Below are 22,327 nucleotides of genomic sequence, written 5' to 3'. Positions count from 1 at the left end.
TTGTTTTTTACTGTCTACTGTCCTCTATCACTGTCCTCTAACTATCTCTCTTTCTCTCACACACACACAGTTGGACAGGATCTCGGCAGGTATCGCGACACCTGGTCCAGATTTATCCTAAACATGATGGGACACGCGCCCCCTTTTGTTTCCTCCGAGCTGCTGTTCTGCGCATGCGCCGTTTCCCTCAAACGGAGAGAAGAGCTCGAGCCACTGCAGCGTCTAAACCGGAATAAACACTGATCCACAGCTGGACCCGAGCGGACACACACGCGCGCACGCACACACGCGCACGCACACACGCACCGGGACATTTATCGGGACGTTCAAAGGACATCCGCTGGAGGACAGGCCGGGGATCGAACAGTAGGAGCGGCCACACGGTGAGACAAAGCCTCGGTAAACACTGAGTCATGGTGGAGACCAAGGTCCGCGTCTAATCCGCGTTTAACACGGGTCTGTCCACCAGCCCAGGCACAGCTGGGACACTGGAGACAGACGGTGTCCACAGGTCGGCCTGGGGGTGATGCTCCATGATGTCCTACGCCTTAAAGTCCAAACCCAGTGTTTAATGTCCGCAGAGGACAGAGACACAGAGGGACACCAGAGGGCATACAGTGGACAAATACAACCAGTGTAAACAAGGGGACAAACTAAAATCAACCCGCGGGGACATTAAGGGACAGACCAGGACTGTGAAGGTAAATAAAATAAACCAGATTAATTGAATCAAATACGCTGAGGACAGACATTAAAAAGACATTTGAGATGATGATATATTTAAAGACACTGAGACATAAACTGATCAGTGTCAAACGTGGACATGATGATGTCCTCAAATGTCTCAAAATGATTCCGTTTGAACGATTTCTGCGTTTTATGGAGAAGTTTAGTCATGAATTTAAGTCATGAAGAATTGTAGCAAGAAGTGAGACATTTAAAGACATATGAGACATTTAAAGACATATGAGACACTTAAAGACGTATGAGACATTTAAAGACATATGAGACACTTAAAGACATATGAGACATTTAAAGACATATGAGACACTTAAAGACATATGAGACACTTAAAGACGTATGAGACATTTAAAGACATATGAGACACTTAAAGACATATGAGACACTTAAAGACGTATGAGACACTTAAAGACATATGAGACAGTTAAAGACATACTGACGAAGTCTTACATTTTTTTGGTCTCCCAATAGGTTGGATGTAAAGACAACGACAGCATGGTGTCCCCGAGATGGACTCGTCTTCCTGTGTCCCAGGTCCAGGTCCTGGTCCTGGTTCTGACGGGCTCTGTCTCTGCGGCTCGCTCTGACAGGAACATGGTGTCAGAGGAGTATGTGGGCGCCACAGTGAACGCCACGGTGCTGGACGCTCGCGGGAACACCGTCCATGTGATGAGCAGCGATGACGGGACATATGGACAGAACTCACCCAAGGTGGACACAAGGGGCGTGGTCATCGCACCTGCACCGCATCACGGAGGTGAGGACACACACACGAGGACACACACAAACGTGAAGACACGCACACAAAGGCACACACGAGGATACACACACAAGGACACACATGAGGACACACATGAGGACACACACACACATGAAGGCACAGAGGACACACAAGGGCACACACACAAGGACACACACACATGAAGACACACACACAAGGACACACACATGAAGGCACACACACACGAGGACACACACATGAAGGCACACACACAAAGGCACCTCATAAGTGCAGGGACACACACATAGGACACACACAGGACACACACACACACAAGGACACACACAAGGACACACACACACACATGAGGACACATGAGGACACACACATGAGGACACACACAGGGATACACACACAAGGACACACCACGAGGACACACGAGGAACACACACATAGAGACACACACACACAGGACACACATGAGGACACGCACACAAAGGCACACACGAGGACACACACACAAGGACACACACACAAGGACACACACATAAGGACACACACACACGAGGACACACAGCCACAGAGCATGCTGGGAGTGTGTTTGTTGAAATAACCATGGAAACGCTGTGTGTCCTCAGTGGTGGACCGTCAAGGCTGTGACCCCAGCACTCGGTTTGTGGTCCCTCCTCGTGGTGTCCCATGGGTGGCGCTGCTGCAGAGAGGAAACTGCACCTTTAAAGAGAAGATCCTGAAGGCGACGGCGTTCAACGCCACAGCTGTTCTCATCTACAACAACTCCACCGACAAGACGGTCAAGATGGGACATGAAGGTCAGTGACATCATCACAGAGACACTGTGTGTGTGCGTGTGTGTCTGTCTGTGTGTGTGCGAGACAGTGTGTGTGTCTGTCTGTGTGTGCGCGTGAGCTGTGTGTGTGTGTGTGTGTGTGTCTGTGTGTGCGTGTCTGTGTCTGTCTGTGTGTGCGTGAGACAGTGTGTGTGTGTCTGTCTGTGTGTGTGCGTGAGACAGTGTGTGTGAGCTACACTTATAGGGCTAATGCTAAGCTAACTGTGTTTGAAGTGAATGTTAATTCACTGATGTGAAATCACTGATGTTAATTCAGTGATGTGAAATCACTGATATTTAAAGGAGACATATTTCCCCCATTAAACGAGTTCCCTGGTGTCCTAATGAACATGTCAGTGACATGCTTTGGTCAAAACACCATCAGGATGAAGCACCATAGCAGTTCAATAACCCTGCTAAACCCGCCCCTTTCAGAACGCTCCCTTTATATGCAAATGAGACACAGGCAAACACACACCCACTTCTTCCAGGGGATTTCTGATTTGTCCTCTTTACAGCGCTCACTCGCTCAGCTCCTGTTCCCTCCCCTCATTCCTCTCCCCCTCCCTCCACTAGTTCTCTGACAATATCAACATGGCAGCTCGCGTCACAGGAAGAGACGTCCTACATAAGGATGGAGCCGAACACTGTCCAACTGTAAATCAGTTAAAAACACTTATGGACAGCACCACTGATCCACCGCTGATCGCTGCATAAACAGCTGCTGTATGTGACTGTATCAGACTGAGTGTGTGCTCCGGTCATGGAGGACGTATTGAACAAATATGTTTAATTAGGACGTGTCAGAATGGTCAGTTATGACCTCTGTGTGACCTTTTCTTAACAATGTGTGTGTTTGTACGTCGCTGACTAAATACTGATGTGAAGTGGTGCGAACACACGAACACACGTTTGCTGACTTTATCCGACACATTAGCTTCATATATAAAATCCTCTGTAAAACACTGTGCTCCACTGTGCAGCCACCAACAGCACACTTGTCCCTCCGCGTTGACATAATAAGGTGGAGCTAAGGTGGAGCTAAGGTGGAGCTCCCAAAGTAAACTTACTGGTGGGGCGGTAACATTCGCGGTGAAATGCGCATGCTGCCGTCATAAGTGCAGGGAATTCAACATGGAGTGTTTTATGGCCTATACTTACACTAAGCGGGACCACGAAAACATGACTGAGTATTCCCACACTTTGGCGACTGGTAGGGCCTCCAGAGTCCCAAATATAAGTATTGAAATGGTTAAAAAGTGGATTTTGCATAATATGTCCCCTTTAAATCACTGATGTTAAATCACTGATGTTAAATCACTGATGTTAATTCACTGATGTGAAATCACTGATGTGAAATCACTGATTTTCTCTGTGGACTTTGGTTCCGACGAGTGAGTGGTTTACAATCTTCAGTTTCTTTAAATTTGAATATGATGCGAAAACAAAATATTAACATCATTATAAATAATCCTCCTCTTTGTCACCTAAACGTCACGAACATTAGATTAAGATTATTATTGTTCACCAGAGGGCGCTCACATACTCTGCCTCACATCACTTGACTGCTCTCTGTGTTGTTTGCAGGTACTGGTGACACGGTGGCTGTGATGATCACTGAGGCGTATGGTAAAGAGCTCCTGACTCATCTGGACAGGAACCTGACCGTCTTGGTCTCCGTGGTGGTGGGTCAACGCGGTCCGACCAAGAACATCAACCGAGGCTCGCTCGTCTTTGTCTCCATTTCCTTTATCGTCCTCATGATCATCTCATCTGCCTGGCTCATCTTCTATTTTATCCAGAAGATCCGCTACACCAGCGCTAGGGGCCGCAACCAGGTAACTACATGCTAATTTACATGCTAACAAGCTAACATACAGCTGACATACTAATGTAAATGCTGTCAGGCTAATATGCAAATAGGCAAATATAAAGCTAACAAACCAACATTAACAACTAGATATAAAATGTACATGGTAAAATGCATGCTAACAGGTTAATATGCTAACAAGCTGATGTGCTAACAGGCTGTGAGAGCTGACCCTGAGCTGAGCTCTGATTAGTCCTGATGACTGACAAACTTTTATTTTTAAACATCATCGGCTAATGTGCTAACTGACTGACATCCAGCTCACAAGCTAATAGGGTAACAGATAACATACATTAAAAGCCCCTCCCCCTCTGTCCTCTTCAGATGAATTATTAATATTAAATGAGGTGAATCTGCTGAGGACATGGACCCACGATGTTCCCCCTCCTCCCCCAGTGTAACCCAACCTCCCCCGTCCTTCACCTCACCTCCAACAGTAAATAACTGTCAGTCTACAGTCTAACTAACATGATCACTTTTCTCCTTTTGTGCACCGTGCCCTCCGATTATCTACTGTGTCCTCTGATTGTTCTCTGCATTTTTCAGCGTCGTATTGGTGATGCCGCAAAAAAAGCCATCGGGAAGTTGACGACGAGGACGGTGAAAAAAGGAGACAAGGTAAGAAAAAGACTGCAGGAGCTGAGTTGTCCATGCATCCACATTTAGACAGACATGTTTGACATGACTGAGACCACTACAGGGACAGAAGAGAGTCCAGTCCCTTAATGTGTCCCCCTCCCTGTTGTTGCAGGAGACTGACCCGGACTTTAACCACTGTGCCGTCTGCATTGAAGCATACCAGCTGAATGACGTGGTCCGGATTCTGCCCTGCAAGTGAGTCTCTGATAGCACGTCACATGGATTCAGGTCCTGGTCCTAGTATTGGCCCTGTTCCTGGTCCAGATGTGAACTTGCATCATGTCTCTGCTGTCTCCTGCAGTCATTTAAAGACCCCGTGCTCCTAGTCTTACTTTTGTAAATGATCTCCTGAACGTATTTGACAGTTTTGTTAACTTATTGTCCGTCAGTTGTACATTTATTGTCCTCGTCTTCTTTTTCTGTTTCTAAATGAAAATACACTGTGAGTCCTTGTATGTGCACTCATACTAAACCTGATAATGATTCGGTGTCTCCTCAGACATGTCTTCCATAAGGTCTGTGTGGACCCGTGGCTGAATGAACACTGCACGTGTCCCATGTGTAAACTCAACATCCTCAAAGCTCTGGGCATCATGGTGAGTCAGCGCTGACATCATAGACAGGTCACATGATTCATGATGTCACAGCCCTCATGTCCTCTGTCCTCAGACCAGTCTTCCCTGTGTGGACAGTGTGGTGTTGGACGTGGAGCGTCTCGGCATCAGTCAGGCGTCTGGAAGCCAGAGGGCGCCACTGGGTGACAGCAACCAGCCCTCCATCAGCCTGGAGCCGCTCAGCCCCTCCTATCCTGAGACCACGCCCAGAACGCCCGCTGACATCACCATCGCTGTGACCAGTAAGAACGCCGCATGACACGACACATGCCAACACGTGAAGCCATGTGATTGAACCATTTAGCAACTTGTTACTTGTTGCACACTGTTGCTAGGGACCAATCGCACACAGAGAGATATTTCACTGATGTGTATCTGAGACATCCCCACAGCCAGTTAGAGACCGACGTCTCTGCGGCCTACCAGAGACGGACGCCTCTGCGGCCTACCAGAGACGGACATCCCCACAGCCAGTTAGAGACAGATGCCTCTGCAGCCTACCAGAGACGCATGTCTCTGCGGCCTACCAGAGACAGACATTCCCACAGCCAGTTAGAGATAGATGTCTCTCCGGGCCAGGCAGAGATATTGTCGGGCGTCTGCTTGCATGTTTCTGCCTAAAATAAGGTCTATACAATGGGAGTATACATACTGCCCCCCAGATCCTGACTGACCTGGACCAAACTGACCCAGATCCTGACTGACCTGGAACAAACTAATCCTAGATCCTGACTGACCTGGACCTGTTAAGCTGGTTTAAATAAAACAACTGACCATGTGATTGTTTTTTGGTGTTACCAGGTGGCGGTCACTTCTTCAACAGGAACTCGATGTCTCCTCGCAGCATTGTTTGTGACATGGAGCTGCCGGACATCCAGGCCTCACTGGACCTCTACGATGACAAGTCTTGAGGCCTGTCAACATGATAACCAACCCCCCCATGACCCTTGGCCTGCTGATGGGGAGGAGTCTAATAACAACAACCTCATTGTTTTCTTTGGTTCAGACTGAACATGGATGCTGGTGTCAGGATCCTGGTCTTGGTCCAGACTGAACTAGGAGTCTAGACCCTTGCTTTGGTTTAGACTTATGTTTTTTTATTTCTTGCAGAAGAGGAACTGGAAGAACAATAATATTCAAATGAACAGCTTAAATCCAGAACTGATTTCTGTCCAGGAACTAGAACCTGAACCAGATTCCTCTGTTAGAACTGAAAGTCATGTTGTTGCTGAGTTCTTTGAATAGTTCCTGGGATCCTGGAAAAATGTCTGTAGCTTCCATAATCATTCATTTGTTATTTGGAAAGAGTTCCAGGAATCCTAGTGTTCTTTAAAGTTTCCATTGAAGATTCATGGGAAGCCAAAAAAGAACTTTGGTACCTGGAAAACTTCTCGACCTCCTTACATGGTCAAAGGTTGTTTGTGCCTAAATTAGTCCCTGTGTTCCCTTGAAGGGGTTCTTGACTTCCAAAGTATTCCTCCAATCTTTGCTTAAAGGTTTTCTTAAAGTCCCAGGTTTTTGGTAATGTTCATCTTATCTCTTAAAGGGCTGTTGGGTTCTTAGAACGCTGGGACTGGATAACATGTTCCTGTGTCACATTGAATAGTTCACCTAATCAAAGGATCCTGAAAAAAGGTTGATTTCTTACAATGTTTCCAGAGAAATCCCCTGGAATTGTTGAGGAAAAGGTTCAAGGAAGTTTTTTAATTCCTGAAAACATTTCTGGGGTTTTCTTGTGCCGAAAAGAGATTTAGTTTTGTTTTGGTTTGTTTGTTTTTTGAGAGTTTTAAAAAGATATCCAAGTTCCTAAGATGTTCCTGGGGAGTGCCTACAAAGGTTAATGGAAAGGTTCTATGTGTCTTAAAATGGTTCCAATATTCTTGGAAGTTTCCTGTAAAGGTCCTGGACGTTCCCAGAGGTCCTAAAGAAGTTCTTTAGATGGTCCCTTTGTCCTGGAAAAACAAATCTGAAACTGATCCCCCTGGGTTGTCTGGGACAAAACCTCAGCAGTCAGTCAGCATATGGACACAGCTGTCACTAACAGGTGTCGCCGAAAACAGCTTGTGAACACCCGGACCTGGACCAGAACTCCTTGTCTGTAAATACTGACTGGAACCGGACCCAGGATCTGGACCCTGATTTTGATCCTTTGGACAAAATCATCTTGTGAATCTTTAGAACAAAGAAACAGTCACACACTTCAGGAGTCCTCAATGACAGTGTTTCTTATGGAGCGCTCTTCCAGCCACTGACCAAGGCTTAGTGTGGTGCAAATACTGGACTCATGGGGATTCACTTTGCATAGCGTCATCAATAGGAAAACAGTGCTTGTCAACAACAGTTCCAGCTGTTTACTGGGTAACATCCTGTGAGCCGCAGGTCTGAGCGCCAATGAGAGGACATAAGACATCAGCCCTGTCCACCACAAAACCAGGTCATCAATCATTGTAATCAATGACCTGCTATCGGATCACAGACCTGATCAGGTATCAGCTGAGGGTTTCTTAAGTGGTGGACTGCTCCTTTAAACGTATTAAACAGCTTTATGTAAAAAAAACCCAACCCAGTTATAAACAGCATTATAATCAATAACCTGACTGATCAATTGATCAATATTATCTCTGATATGTCTGATGGACACTCTGAAAGACACTTCAGCTTTTGTCTGTGTCATATGATACTTTTGTTGACGATGATGAAGATTATGAAGATGATGTGTATCTTTACTGCTTCAGCATTAATGTCATTAAACTGTTATAATGTTTAACATGACACTGACACTGTTGAGTGGTGTATGTGTGTATGTACACTATGTGTATAATATATATATATATATATATATACATATATATATATATATATATATATATATGTATATGTATATATATATATATATATATATATATATATATATATATATATATATATATATATATATATGTATATATATATATGTATATGTATGAGGGGGGGGCAGTAACATATATGTATATATATGTATGAGAGGAGGGGGCAGTATCTATCTCTCTCTCTCTATATATATATATATATATAGGAAGCAAAGATGTTTCTGCAGAGCAGGAAGTAGACGCCCACTTCCTGTTTGTGTTTCAGGTTTTTGTTTTTTTAGGACTTTCTGGATTTTTAAAGTTTATCAGGACATTATCAGGATGTTCCAACAAGTCTGTTAGAATCCTTCAGTTAATTCAAAATGCTGCAGCACGAGTTCTGACAGGAACTAGAAAGAGAGACCATATAACTCCAGTGTTAGCTTCTCTACACTGGCTCCACCCACAGTTTAGAATTCAATTTAAAATCCTCCTCCTCACGTACAAAGCACTTAACGGTCACGCCCCTTCATACTTGAAAGACCTAGTCTTACCTTATCAACCTAACAGACCACTTAGGTCCCAAAATACAGGTTTACTTGTGGTTCCCAGAGTATGTAAGAGCAGAATGGGAGGCGGAGCCTTCAGTTACCAGGCTCCTCCTCTCCTGTGGAACCAGCTTCCAATGACAGTTGGGGAGGCGGAGCCTCTCTCTGTATTTAAAGTTAGACTTAAAACTTTCCTTTTTGATAAAGCTTGTAGTTAGAGCTCTTAGTTATGCTGCTATAGAACTAGACTGCTGGGGGATTTTCCTGTGGTGCACACACATTCACTCTCTCACACTCAGGGTATGATTATGACTTTTTATATGTCATTAACCTTGTCTCTTTCTCTCTCTCTTTCTCTCTCTCTCTCTCTCTCTGGATTCTCATCATGCAGGTTGCAGGATCCAGATCCAGTTTTTGAGGCTATCCATATCATACATATCATCACCATTATTATTGTGCTATAATTAAAAGTCGATATCATTGACTGTATAAACTTGTAACTTGATACAGTTGTTGTGTATCTGCTGCTGGTCTCTCCCTCCCTCTGTCCTTTCTCCCCCCATTTTCTGTCCCCCACCTCTCCACTGTCCCCCATTTTTCCTTTCACCCCAACCGGTCGAGGCAGATGACCGCACATCTCTGAGCCTGGTTCTGTCAGAGATTTCTTCTTCTGTTAAGAGGGAGTTTTTTTCTCTCCACTGATGCCTAGTGTTTGCTCGTTGTGTGAACTGTTGGGGTTCTCTGCTCTCCTTGATGTTGTCTATGTACAGTGCCTTGAGATAATGTATGTTAGGATTTGGCGCTATACAAATAACACTGAATTGAATATATAAACTGAGCTGACGAAAACACGTGTCCATGACGGAAAAACCGTGGACTATCCATGTCATTCAGGACTCGTTACATAAATGATACTGCAGCTTTAAGAAGGAGGCGTGGTCTATGTTTGAACGTTGTCACACGGTTCAAACATTTTTTGTAGATTCTTTAGTCATGGAAACCGTGTCGGTTTGAACATGTCTGTATTTTATTGTCTACACATTTAATAATAACAACGTCCTCATTTTTAAACGCAAAAACCTTTCAATCTCTGTGACGTCATGACGCAGTGCGCTGTCGCGTCTACACACCCGGAAGTGATGTGCAGTCTCCTGACCGAGGAAAAAAAACATCAGCTCCGTGTTTGTCAGACAGGGCAGTTACTGACGGTGAGGGGGCAGTTACTGGCGGTGAGGGCTGAGGAGGGCAGTTACTGGCGGTAGGGGAGCCACTGCAGGAGGTACTGACAGTGAGGGGGCCGTTTTTCTGGAGGAGGGCAGTTATTGACCCGGTGAGGGCCGTTTTCTGAGGAAGGGGCAGTTACTGACGGTAGGGGATAGTTCAAAGAGAGGGCAGTTACTTTGGCGGTGAGGGATAGTTTTCTGAGGAGGGCAGTTACTGACGAGGCAGTTTCTGAGGAGGGGCGGTTGCTGGCGGTGGGGGCCGTTTCTGAGGGCAGTTACTGGCGGTGAGGGGCCGTTTGAGAGGGGGCAGTTGCTGGCGGTGAGGGGGCCCGTTTCTGGGAGGGGGCAGTTACTTGAAGCCCGGTGAGGGGATAGTTTTCCTGAGGAGGGCAGTTACTGGCGGTGAGGGGCCGTTTTCTGGGGAGGAGGAGGGGCAGGGGATTACTGACTGGTGGAGACGTTTTCTGAGGAAGAGGCCAGAGATTATTGACGGTGAGGGGCGTTTTTCTGGAGGAGGGCGGTGCTGGGGCGGTGAGGGATGGTTTTTCTGAGGAGGGAGCGGTTACTTTGGTGAGGGATAGTTTTCTGAGTTACTGACGGTGATGGGGCAGTTTTCTGAGAGGAGGCGACAGCTTTCTGAGAGGAGGGGACAGTAACTGACGGTGAGGGGGCAGTAACTATTATCGAGCGGGGCTGAGATGTGGATCCAGCCGGAGGAGGTGCTCCTGGCGGGGGCGCTGTGGGTCTCGGAGCGGGCGAACCCATTCTTCGTCTTGCAGAGGAGGAGGGGTCACGGCCGAGGAGGGGGTCTGTCCGGTGAGTATCTGACTTTTGGTCCATTTGTTCTTGTCCTCTTCAGGACTTTGTCCTGGATTCGGGACCATCCATGTCCTCTGGGTCTCAGTGTCTCTGGTCATTCTTCAGTGAGTCTGGGCAGTTGTCATGGAAATAGAGCTCCAACCCCTGTCTCAGCTCACCTGGACAGGTTTGGTTGTCAGGTAACAAATGACCTGGGGGTTCTGGTCCAGAGGGGCTGGAACTGTTCAGTAGCACAAGCTTAAAACGAAAATAATATATATAATATATAATATATAATATATATATATATATACTGACCAATCAGATTCCTTGGAAAATTGCTTTGCTTGTGTGAAGGTCCCCTGGTTCACCTGGTTTACTTGTATCCCTCTCTGTGTCCTGTGTGTGTGTGTGTGTGTGTGTGAGTGTGAAGGTCTCCTGGTTGGGACTCTAGATGTGGTCCTGGACTCCAGTGCCAGAGTGGCTCCATACAGGATCCTTCTGCAGACTTCGGACTCTCAGATCTACTGGAACGTAGCCTGTGGTGAGTGGACTTATTTGGTCTGGGCCACAGTGATCTGATCTGGTGTGGGATGGTCTGGTTTGGACCAGTCTGGACAGATCTGGTTCGGTCCAGATCGGTCTGGACTGTGTTGTTGACCTCCACTCTGGTCTTTCAGGCTCTTCCAGGAAGGAGATCACAGAGCACTGGGATTGGCTGGAGACCAACCTGCTGCAGACGGTCGCCATCTTTGACAACGATGAAGACGTCACCACCTTTGTCAAAGGGAAGATCTGTGTATGTCTCTTCTTGTTCCTTCTGATACGATACCGATATTGCAGCCTTGAGTATTGGCCGATACCGATATTGATCCGATACGATATCAGCACGAATCATACATACTTTAATTACATATTTTGTAGTGTGGAATGTTAGAATAGGCTTGATCAAGGGATATTACTTAAACAGAGAACAATAGTATGAGAAAAACTGACCCATTTATTATTAACCAGTGGTTACATAAATTTTAACCTTCAACATTAAAATATCACATTTTTTCCATGTTTGTTTCATACAGTCTATGGTTTATTTCATCAGGAGGAAAGTACCAAGTGCTCATGGGGGTGTTTTTAGAGCAGCTGTGTTTCACAGGTAACAGCGTGTCTTCAGAGAACACCCCCATTGTTTTCACTATTTTGAATTAGCCCAACCCACAGAGGGTGAGTGACTCGTCCCACAGGTAAACCCGGAACCCGGGGACCGGCCCCGCAGACGTACTTACTGTAGCTCCGTGTGTGGAGCTTCAGGACACATTTAAAACACACTAAGCTCTTAGCATGGCTGGTTTTTGGGGTATAATTAACAAACGGAGGCTGTTGAAAGTCGACAGGTGGCACTGGTTTATGAAATAATGTTGTTTTAGCAGCTCGCCTCAGGATGAGGTAGCATGGTGTTAATGGCTAACTCGCGCTCGCTGCGCGGCTTCGTAGCCTCTGATTTCAGAGGTTAAAGAAAAATGTTTTACCTCTGAAATAGCAGTAGCACACACACACTCACACACTGTTGTTGTGATCATGTGATCTACATGCATCCAACATGCAGAGCCCACGTGATCACAAGGGGCGCTGCTGGATAGAAGTGCTGGAGGGTTGTATAGGAGCGTTTGTATCGGAGATTTTAGAGGCAGTCCGACATAATCCTTTTTTGGCTGATATCGGACCAATATCCGATATCAATATCGGATCGGTATGTCCCTAATAAGTGATGTCACAATTTTCAGGGCATCATAGCGGAGGAGAAACGTCTGAAGCAGAGAGAGGAGCCAGAGGAGGACAGTGGGAAGTTCCGGGAGGCGGAGCTAAAGATGCGGCAGTTGTTCGGGATGCCTGAAGAAGAGAAGCTGGTCAATTATTACTCGTGCAGCTTCTGGAAAGGACGAGTTCCTCGCCAAGGCTGGCTCTACCTGTCCATCAACCACCTGTGCTTCTACTCCCTCCTGCTGGGCAAAGAGGGTATGAGCCATCAACTGTCTTCAATTGTGCCAATAACGATGATGATAACAAACCAAGCTCCGCCTCCTGAACACAAACCAAACAGTTCTGTTTGTATGAAGATTAATGTGACATCAAATGGTCACTGACACAGGGTAGTCATTAACTGGTTAGGGTTAGTGTTAGATTAATTATTAAATCACCTAATAGTTGGTTATTAGTTTAGGTAAAGGTTAGCCATTAACTGGTTAGTGTTTATGTAAGGGTTAGGTATTAACTGGTTAGTCATTTACTGGTTAGTGTTTATGTAAGGGTTAGGTATTAACTGGTTAATCATTAACTGGTTAGTGTTTATGTAAGGGTTAGGTACTAACTGGTTAAGGTTATGGTTCACCACACCTTCCTGAGGAGCTGAAAGGGGTGGAGTGGCTCAGTGGTTAAGACCCTACCTTGTGTACCAAAGACATCATGGTCGCAAGTTCGATTCCACCCCTGGCTAATTGTACTTGATTCCATTGTAAGTCGCTTTGGATAAAAGCGTCTGCTAAATGACATGTAATGTAATGTAATGAATTGAAAATGAGAAGTTTGTTAGCTCATCATCTGAATATGAATGAATATATGCTGACAGTGAGCGAATGAAACGCACCATATAAACATAACATAAGCCCCCAGTGACCTTGGTGGTGCCGTGGACTGAGGTGACCCAGCTGGAGAAGAACGCCACCCTGGTGTTTCCGGAGAGTGTCCGCGTCAGCACACGCCACACAGAACGCTTCTTCTCCATGTTCCTCAACATCAACGAAACATTGGCTCTGATGGAGCAGCTCGCTAACATCGCCATGCGTCAGCTGCTCGACAACGAGGCCTTCGCCGCCGACCACTCGCTGCCCAAACCCTGCAAGACACTCAAGAACGTCTCTGTTCTCAAGAGGTGTCGCTCTGCTCAGTGACCACGCCTCTCACTATCGCTAACCTGTGACCTCACACCTGACCAGCTGTTTCCTGTCTGTCGTTGCTGCAGGGACCTGGATGCCCGGGCAAAGAACGAGCGCTACCGCACCATGTTCCGCCTGACACAAGACGAGCGCCTGGACGGTCACACGGACTGCACGCTGTGGGCGCCGTTTGCCAAGACGCACGTGATCGGTCAGCTTTTCATCTCCAACAACTACATCTGTTTTAACAGCAGAGAAGAAGAAGTGTGTCAGCTGATCATCCCACTACGAGAGGTACACGCACACACACACACACACACACACACACAAACAGTACCCATAATGCTCTGCTCCTCCTCAGGTGTCAGTCGTAGAGAAGGCCGACAGCAGCAGCGTTCTTCCGTGTCCCGTCTCCATCAGCACCAAGAACAAGATGAACTTCCTGTTTTCAAACCTCAAAGACAGAGACTTCCTGGTCCAAAGAATCTCCGACTTCCTGCAACGCACGCCCGACAGCCCGCTGCCGCCCACTGTATGCCACTTATACTACCACTGTGTGCCTGAGTGGTGCCACTGCAACCAGCTGACTTGTTGTTGTGTCCTCAGATGTCCTCTCCTGCAGGACCTGAGTCTGTCCACAGGGGGCGTCAATACCACAGTGGTCTGCCCACAGCCAGCCAGAGCCTGTTGCAGCTGTACCACGTCACCACCACAGCCACCACAGAGGACCTGGGTCCCAGAGCTGTGAGTTCAAGTCACCAACCCATCAAATGCTGGTTTTGTGAGACTCCTCCCCCTCATTCTTTAACTCCTCCTCCTCCCACAGATGAAGGAGAAGATGAAGGAAGAGGTGTGGAACATCCATTTCTCAGAGTTTGGTCGGGGTGTGTGTATGTACCGAACGTCGAGAACCAGAGAACTGGTCCTCAACGGGATTCCAGAGAGTCTGAGGGGGGAACTGTGGCTGCTCTTCTCAGGTCAGAGCAAGCTCTCTCTCTCTCTCTCTCTCTCTCTCTCTCTCACTCCCTCTCTATAAAACAACAGTTCTCTTGAGTTGTCTGTGCGTCTGTCTGTCTGTCTCTCTCTTGAATGTTCTCTCTCTCAGGAGCACAGAATGAGATGGACTCTCACCCTGGTTACTATGGCGACCTGGTTGAACGGGCCATGGGTCAGTGTTCGTTGGCGACAGAGGAAATAGAACGGGACCTCCATCGTTCAATGCCTGAACACCGGGCTTTCCAGAACGAGACGGGCATCGCTGCTCTGCGCCGTGTCCTCACTGCGTACGCTCACCGCAACCCAGGCATCGGATACTGCCAGGTTATTATATGTGTGTGTGGCTGCTTCTATAGGCCCCGTCCACTGTCTCCTGACACCCTCTGTCTCTTCAGGCCATGAACATCGTCACATCCGTCCTGCTGCTCTACTGTCCTGAAGAACACGCCTTCTGGCTGTTGGTGGCGCTGTGTGAACGAATGTTGCCCGACTACTACAACACCAGAGTCGTAGGTCAGTGTCCACCTGACTACAGCAGGCTCAGTGTCCTCTGTCTTCTGATGTGTCCTCTTGTTGGTCCTCTGCAGGAGCTCTAGTGGACCAGGGTGTCTTTGAGGACCTGACTCGGCTCTTCTTGCCTGCTCTTCATGAACACATGCAGGATCTTGGTGTGATCTCCACCATCAGTCTCTCCTGGTTCCTCACTCTATTCCTGTCAGTGATGCCATTCCACAGCGCCGCCCTGCTGGTAGACTGCTTCTTCTACGAGGGCATCAAAGTCATCTTTCAGGTCTGAACCCGTTTCTGAACAGTTTCTGACCCGTTACTGACTGGTTGTTACTGTCCAGTGAGTCCTGGAGTGTATTTGTGCCCTCTGTGACCTCTGATCTTGGATTCCTGACTCTACCTGCAGGTGGCACTGGCTGTTCTCCATGACAACATGGACGCTCTGTTGTCCTGCAGTGACGAGGGAGAAGCCATGACCATCCTGGGCAGGTACGCGTCTGAGTCTCAGTGGACAGGTCTGAGTCTTAGAAGACAGGTCTGAGTGGACAGGTCTGTGTGTGTGTGTGTGTGTGTGTGTGTGTAGGTACCTGGACCACGTTGTGAACAGACACACAGTGTCTCTGAACATCCCTCACCTTCATGCTTTGCTGACGAGTGGAGACGAGCCTCCACCTGAGATCGACATCTTGGACCTGATCAAGTCCTCTTATGAGGTCAGAGCAAAATTATGACCCTGGCGCCCCCTACAGTCTGTCAGCCTAACTTTCTTCTTCTTCTCTCTTCAGAAGTTCGGCAGCCTGCGCTCTGATGTCATTGAGCAGATGAGGTTCAAACAAAGGTTAAAGGTCATTCAGTCGCTGGAGGACACAGCCAAGAGGAGCGTGGTGAGTGACTGAGGTACAGGAAGCTAACATACTAGTGCAGGTGAGTATTCATGTGTATGTATATGTGTGTGCAGGTCAGGGCGATGATGACAGAGTCTGCGTTCAGCATCGATGAGCTGGAGGAACTCTACTGTCTTTTTAAGGTGATGATGATGTCATTGTTTTTGTTTGTCACTAACTCTCTCCTCGCTAACTCTCTCCTCGCTAACTCTCTCCTCGCTAACTCTCTCCTCGCTAACTCGCTCCTCACTAACTCGCTCACTCCTCACTAACTCGCTCACTCCTCACTAACTCTCTCCTCCCTAACTCTCCTCCCTAACTCTCCTAACTAACTCAATCCTCGCTCACTAACTCTACTTACTTTACTTTACTTTACACTTGTAAACATGTGTGTTTGTGTGCGTGCGTATACATACGTGTGTATATGTGTGTGTGTGTGTGTGTGTGTGTGTATACATCATTATTATTATAATGAATTAAAGGAAACTTCACAGTCTGACTCCGCCCCCTGTATTCTGGCGTCCTCAGTCCAAACACATGACGAGCTGTTATTGGGGCTCCAGAAGTTCTGCGGCAGAGCGCCACGACCCGAGTCTTCCGTACCTTGAGCAGTACCGCATCGACCCGGCTCAGTTCTGCCAGCTCTTCACGGCGCTCACCCCCTGGGTGTGTGGAGGCCACACCCCCTCATTGTCGGCACGCCTCTTCAGACTCCTGGACCAGAACCGGGATGGACTGGTCAACTTCAAAGAGTTCATTACTGGACTCAGTGAGTCCTGGTTCTGCTTCTGGCACTCCTGAGGATCTGATCATTTCAGAACCAGACCAGAATTGACTGTTTTGAGTGTTTTATGTGTTTATTTGTTCTGAGATTGTTTGTTTGTGTGTTGCAGGTGTGATGTATCATGGAGACATGACAGAGAAACTCAAACTGTTGTACAAGCTCCACCTACCACCAGGTAACAGTTGTGTGGATTTGGGCCTGTTGCACCAAAGTAGAATTAAAAAATCCAGGATTTCTGAAAAAGCGAGTCTTGACTTAGTGTGTTGCATGAACGCCTGTTCTGCACTGTTCTGCACTGTTCTTTACTGTTCTACACTGTTCTCTACTGTCTTTACTGTTCTACACTGTTCTCTACTGTCTTTACTGTGCTACACTGTTCTCTACTGTTCTACACTGTTCTATAGTTCTTTTCTGTGCTACACTGTTCTATACTGTGCTACATTGTTCTCTACTGTTCTATACTGTTCTACATTGTTCTCTACTGTTCTATACTGTGCTACACTGTTCTCTACTGTTCTACACTGTTCTATAGTTCTTTTCTGTGCTACACTGTTCTATACTGTGCTACATTGTTCTCTACTGTTCTACACTGTCCTCTACTATTGGATACATCAGGATTTCATATAAAACAAAAGCAAAGTTATTCTACAAATCAAACAAAAAAGTTAATAATAATAATAACTTAATAATAATGATAATAATAATAGTATGTTAGTAATAATAATATTTATAATAATAACAATATGTGATTATTATTATTAACAATAATAATAATAATAATGATTAATAAGTTAATAATACATTAAAAATGTATGTCCAGATTTTTACTGGCTGATCCTTTCAGCTCAATACACCCTCCTGGAAAGGGTAACCAGAACAAGTACGGCGGGTACAACTCCACTGTCTTTCTGAAGGTTTATACCACATACACAGTTAAACAGTAGTTGGACAGCAGTCTGTTAGTTAGTTAGAAGTTAGTTAGTTAGACAGCAGTTCGTCGTACAGGTTCTGATGATGGCTAGATTTACAAAGCCACATATGAAGGCTTTGACAATGCACCTTAAAGGCACTTTAAAGGCAACGGCGCTTTGATACCAATTACAACAATAAACAGATAAATAGAATGAAAGATAAGTAGCTTTGCCTGCTAGAAAGTTCTACAGTGTACTTTGTAGTGTAAAATCCTGGACAAGGTTTGATGTTGAAACACTTTCCCCTTGGGGATAAATAAAGTATTTCTATTCTGTTCTGTTCTATTCTATGTGGATCTGTGTTCACAACATGAGCTTTTACTGCGACTGTAAAAGAACGTGATTTGTGAAATGACAGATTAATATTCTCATAGAGTTGCATTTGTGGCCAGTAGGAGGTGCTATAGGGTGTTCAGAGAAATCACAAATACATGATCACTGACTTTATCACATACAGTTGTGATTTAAATCATGTCTTTATTCAAATGTCCGTCACAGTGTTGTGGGCGTGTCCTAACTGACAGACAAATAATTGACATTTGTGTGTCCTTCACAGTGAGGACATCCCAGAAGTCTTTGTAAAACTTTATTTAAACAACGGAACAGATGCAGTGGAGTCATTATAATAATTCATTATAAACAAACACAAAAAAAGATTATTGATCATTGTGAAATATTTTCTGCTGATTCTTAATTTTATTGAATGATTAAACAGAAGAAGCTCCAGCAGCTTTATTTGACCTTTGACCTGGTCAAACTCTTCTAATACTTCTGAAATAAAGTTTTATTTCCAGGTTAAAAACATTGAAGGACAATAGTTTGTCTCTGTGTGAGACTAAAATAGACTGATACAAAAATCACTCAATTCTTCTACAACTGTGTTTAAACATAAACTTGATTTGACATCACATCTGTGTATATAGAGCAGATTTATTTACTCACACAACTTAAACAGCAACAGTCAACGACAGCATTTAGCTTCTTGATGACAGATTTAATAGAAGAAGAGAGTGAGCTGGGTTAGTGGACAGAGGACATGTCCACTGTCTCTCTGTGTGTGTGTGTGTGTGTGTGTGTGTGTGTTAGAAACTGTCCACTTTAGAGGATCCAGTACCTGGCTGGAGACGCAGCTTGTGTGTGTTTTAGGATCTGACCTATGAACCCCCACCCCTGATGTTTCAGCTCTGTGTGCTGAGGAGGCGGAGTCTGCTCTGGAGGCCACGACCTTCTTTACTGAGGAAGAAACACAAGGTAATAACCGATCAATAAATACTGATCTGTTCTAAATACATATCAATACAGATGCTGTTGTAGTTAATGTGGTGTGATGAGGTCGTAGGTCAGGGGTTGTATATATGATAGTAACGGTTATTTGACCTGAGTGTATCATGTCCATTACTTTGTTTGTTTCCATTAACTACAACAGATGAGCTATACTAACTAACAGATGATCTACACTAACAGATGAACTACACTAACTAATAGATGGTCTGTACTAAGAGATTATCTACATTAACTAGATGAACTACACTACCTAACAGATGAACTATACTACCTAACAGATGAACTACACTAACTAATAGATGAGCTATACTAACTAACAGATGATCTACACTAACTAATAGATGGTCTGTACTAAGAGATTATCTACATTAACTAGATGAACTACACTACCTAACAGATGAACTACACTAACTAATAGATGGTCTGTACTAAGCGATTATCTACATTAACTAGATGAACTACACTACCTAACAGATGAACTATACTACCTAACAGATGAACTACACTAACTAATAGATTATCTATACTAACAGATGAACTACACTAACAGATGATCTATACTAACTAACAGTTGATTTACACTAACTAACAGATGATCTGTGCTAACTTATTAATGAACTCTGTGTTGTTTGTGTGTGTGTCTCTCTACGTGTGTGTGTTTACTTCATAAAAATGAATGATCAATATCTTTTTATATCATTTAATTTAAATTTCTAATTCTACTTCAAATCTCTCTTCTCTCTTCCTCCTCCTGTTGCTCTTGCTGTTTTCTCCTCATCTTCCTCCTGTTGCTCCTCCTCCTCTTCTGTCTCCTTCTCCTTTTTCTCCTCCCTTTTAATCCAGACTCCTCCCTCGTGTCTCACCTGGACTCTGTACGGCAGCAGGAAGTGACAGGTGGGTGTTGCTGTGATTGGAACATGTGAATGTGCTCAGGCCCTGCCCACACTAAGTGATGTCATAGCACAAGCAGGAAGTGTAATGATTGTTGTTTGAACAGGTGACGACGGGAAAAAGGAAGCAGGAGAAGGAGAGAAGAAGAGAGGTGAGTGAGTGAGTGAGTGAATGAATGAGTGAGTGAATGAATGAGTGAGTGAAAGAATGAGTCAGTGAGTGACTGAATGAGTCAGTGAGTGGCACCTCCTGCTGGTGAACATGAATGTTTACATATGAAGAGACGTGCAGATGAAGTGACCTCTGACCTCTGGCTGCTGCAGAGGTGAAGGACTACAAGTTTTATCTGAGGATGTGGACCAAAGAGAAGGAGACCAAGACTGAGACCATCAAAGACCTGCCCAGGATCAACCAGGTGAGACATCACCATGGAGATGCCCCGCCCCCTCCCTGCCCCACACAGGCACACGCACACACACACACAGTCCAACTGTGTGGTATATTACCCTTGTGCACGTTTACGGTATAGAACACTCGTGCACGTTTACGGTATATTACACTCGTGCACGTTTACGGTATAGAACACTCGTGCACGTTTACGGTATATTACACTCACGCACGTTTAAGGTATATAACACTTGTGCACATTTACGGTATATAACACTTGTGCACGTTTACAGTATGTTACGTGTACGCGCACGTATATGTTACACTTGTGCACGCTTTACGGTAATCTCTTCAATATTTACGGTATTTAACGCGTACCGTTGTGATATTACACCCTTTTACGTTTATGATATATTTGCTTGTGCGCTTTAATATAACTGTGCGTTACACTTGTACGCACGCGATATATAACACTTGTGCACGCGTTTATGGTATATAACGCGCGCTGTTCGCAGTATTGCTGCACGCTTGTGTTCACGGTATATAACACTGCATACTAATATATAACTTTTGCACGCGTTACCTGGTATAACACTTGTGCACGTTTACGGTATTTAACACTTGTGCACGTTTACGGTATATAACACTCGTGCACGTTTACGGTATATTACACTTGTGTACGTTTATGGGTTTATGGTATGTTACACTTGTGCACGTTTGCGGTATATTACACTTGTGCATGTTTACATTTACGGTATATTACACACTGTACGTTTATGTTATTATTATATAATATATACACTGATCTCAGTAGACTACTTACTTGTCTAACAGCTGATCACGCTCCTTCAGAATGAGTCGGAAACTCCTCCTCCATGATTCACTGTAGGGGCGTGGCTAGTCACACAGACATCTGACCTCTCTCTGTCTCTCTCTCTATGTTAAAGGAACAGTTCATAGAGTTTTGTAAAACTCTGTATAACCTGTTCAGTGAGGAGGAGGCGGAGCAGCAGCTCTATCACGCCATCGCCACGGTGGCCAGTCTCCTGCTGCGCATCGGCGAGGTCGGCAAGAAGTTCAATAACGGCACAAACAAACCTGCTGCTGCTCAGGCCCCACCTCCTGTTCAGGCCACGCCCCATGACTTTGTGGAGGGGGCATCAGCTGAGTCTCAGGTATTTCAGGCACTGGCCGACGCCCAGCTTGAGCCCACAGCTCCTCCCATGCCTGACGAGGACGTCCAAGACGACACGTCGGCATCGTCGTACTCCGTGGTGAGTTCGGGCTCGCTGCCGTGTGATGACATTGGTGATGACACAGTGCTGGGGTGCAGTGGCGAGCAGAGGCGGGGCAGTGAGCAGAGGCGGGGCAGTGTCCTGGACGTGGATTGGTCGATCACCTTTGAGCAGGTGTTGGCATCGCTGCTGACCGAGCAGCCGCTTGTTCACTACTTTGAAAGGAAAGAGAACATCCAGAACAAGATGGCCGCCTGTAAGGCCCAGCGGGCAGTGGAGCGTCAGATAAGCTCCGCCTCTGACCACGAAGTCTCCCAGCATTCAATCTGAGTCACATTAGCTGAATCAGATGATGACATCACTGTTGGTGAAGGTTGGTCTGAGGAGCGAGGACGTCGCTGACCTACACATGGGTGTGGCTAAAAGAATTGGTCACACCCTTTAAACCATGTTTGACTGACAATTTTAACATTTGTCTGAATCTTAAGAAGTTTATGCTTTTTTAAATCATATATAAAAATGGACCAGGAAAGAAGAATCTATTGACTAGCCACCAGGGGGCGACTCTGCTGGTTGTTTGAATGGAAGTGTGTTAAAAAGATGACGATTTGTAATCTTGTTTGTCAGTT

The 22,327-nt window shown here is 45.7% G+C and overlaps 2 protein-coding genes across 4 annotated transcripts; both read left to right on the top strand.

The window, feature by feature from the left end:
- The first annotated feature begins 149 nt into the window (after positions 1–149).
- rnf130 (ring finger protein 130) lies at positions 150–8,204 on the top strand. 3 transcript variants are annotated; one of them, XM_044018723.1, is made up of 10 exons: positions 150–383; positions 470–701; positions 1,213–1,498; positions 2,101–2,292; positions 3,897–4,147; positions 4,726–4,797; positions 4,931–5,013; positions 5,318–5,414; positions 5,488–5,674; positions 6,234–8,204. In XM_044018723.1, the coding sequence occupies exons 3-10, from the start codon at positions 1,237–1,239 to the stop codon at positions 6,341–6,343; spliced, it is 1,254 nt and encodes a 417-aa protein (XP_043874658.1). In that variant the 5' UTR covers positions 150–383; positions 470–701; positions 1,213–1,236; the 3' UTR covers positions 6,344–8,204. The 3 variants fall into 3 exon arrangements, with proteins under 3 accessions (XP_043874658.1, XP_043874659.1, XP_043874660.1); XM_044018724.1 differs by lacking the exon at positions 470–701; XM_044018725.1 differs by lacking the exon at positions 6,234–8,204 and having other exon boundaries at positions 150–701; positions 5,511–5,646.
- A 2,421-nt stretch (positions 8,205–10,625) lies between these two features.
- LOC122764783 (TBC1 domain family member 9B) lies at positions 10,626–22,312 on the top strand. The gene is made up of 23 exons (XM_044018716.1): positions 10,626–10,847; positions 11,263–11,373; positions 11,510–11,628; positions 12,611–12,842; positions 13,497–13,755; positions 13,846–14,053; positions 14,121–14,291; positions 14,366–14,503; positions 14,586–14,736; positions 14,865–15,079; positions 15,151–15,268; positions 15,343–15,545; positions 15,669–15,751; positions 15,846–15,975; positions 16,048–16,146; positions 16,221–16,289; positions 16,675–16,915; positions 17,040–17,105; positions 19,084–19,152; positions 20,029–20,079; positions 20,183–20,227; positions 20,400–20,491; positions 21,411–22,312. Exons 1-23 carry the CDS (start codon positions 10,730–10,732, stop codon positions 22,026–22,028), a joined length of 3,606 nt encoding a protein of 1,201 aa, XP_043874651.1. The 5' UTR covers positions 10,626–10,729; the 3' UTR covers positions 22,029–22,312.
- The last annotated feature ends 15 nt before the right edge of the window (positions 22,313–22,327 follow it).

This window comes from Solea senegalensis, unplaced genomic scaffold (assembly GCF_019176455.1).
Source record: "Solea senegalensis isolate Sse05_10M unplaced genomic scaffold, IFAPA_SoseM_1 scf7180000017658, whole genome shotgun sequence".
In the NCBI taxonomy this organism is placed as follows: domain Eukaryota; kingdom Metazoa; phylum Chordata; class Actinopteri; order Pleuronectiformes; family Soleidae; genus Solea; species Solea senegalensis.
Note: the sequence above shows the minus strand (reverse complement) of the source record. Positions and strands in the feature narration are given on the sequence as shown.

Coding starts and splice junctions, on each gene's coding strand:
- rnf130 (XM_044018724.1), top strand. CDS start 1,237: ATGGTGTCCCCGAGATGGACTCGTCTTCCTGTGTCCCAGGTCCAGGTC. Junction 4,798..4,930: donor CGGTGAAAAAAGGAGACAAG/GTAAGAAAAAGA, acceptor CTGTTGTTGCAG/GAGACTGACCCGGACTTTAA. Junction 5,014..5,317: donor GTCCGGATTCTGCCCTGCAA/GTGAGTCTCTGA, acceptor GTGTCTCCTCAG/ACATGTCTTCCATAAGGTCT.
- LOC122764783 (XM_044018716.1), top strand. CDS start 10,730: ATGTGGATCCAGCCGGAGGAGGTGCTCCTGGCGGGGGCGCTGTGGGTC. Junction 11,374..11,509: donor CTACTGGAACGTAGCCTGTG/GTGAGTGGACTT, acceptor CTGGTCTTTCAG/GCTCTTCCAGGAAGGAGATC. Junction 16,290..16,674: donor AACTCTACTGTCTTTTTAAG/GTGATGATGATG, acceptor TGGCGTCCTCAG/TCCAAACACATGACGAGCTG.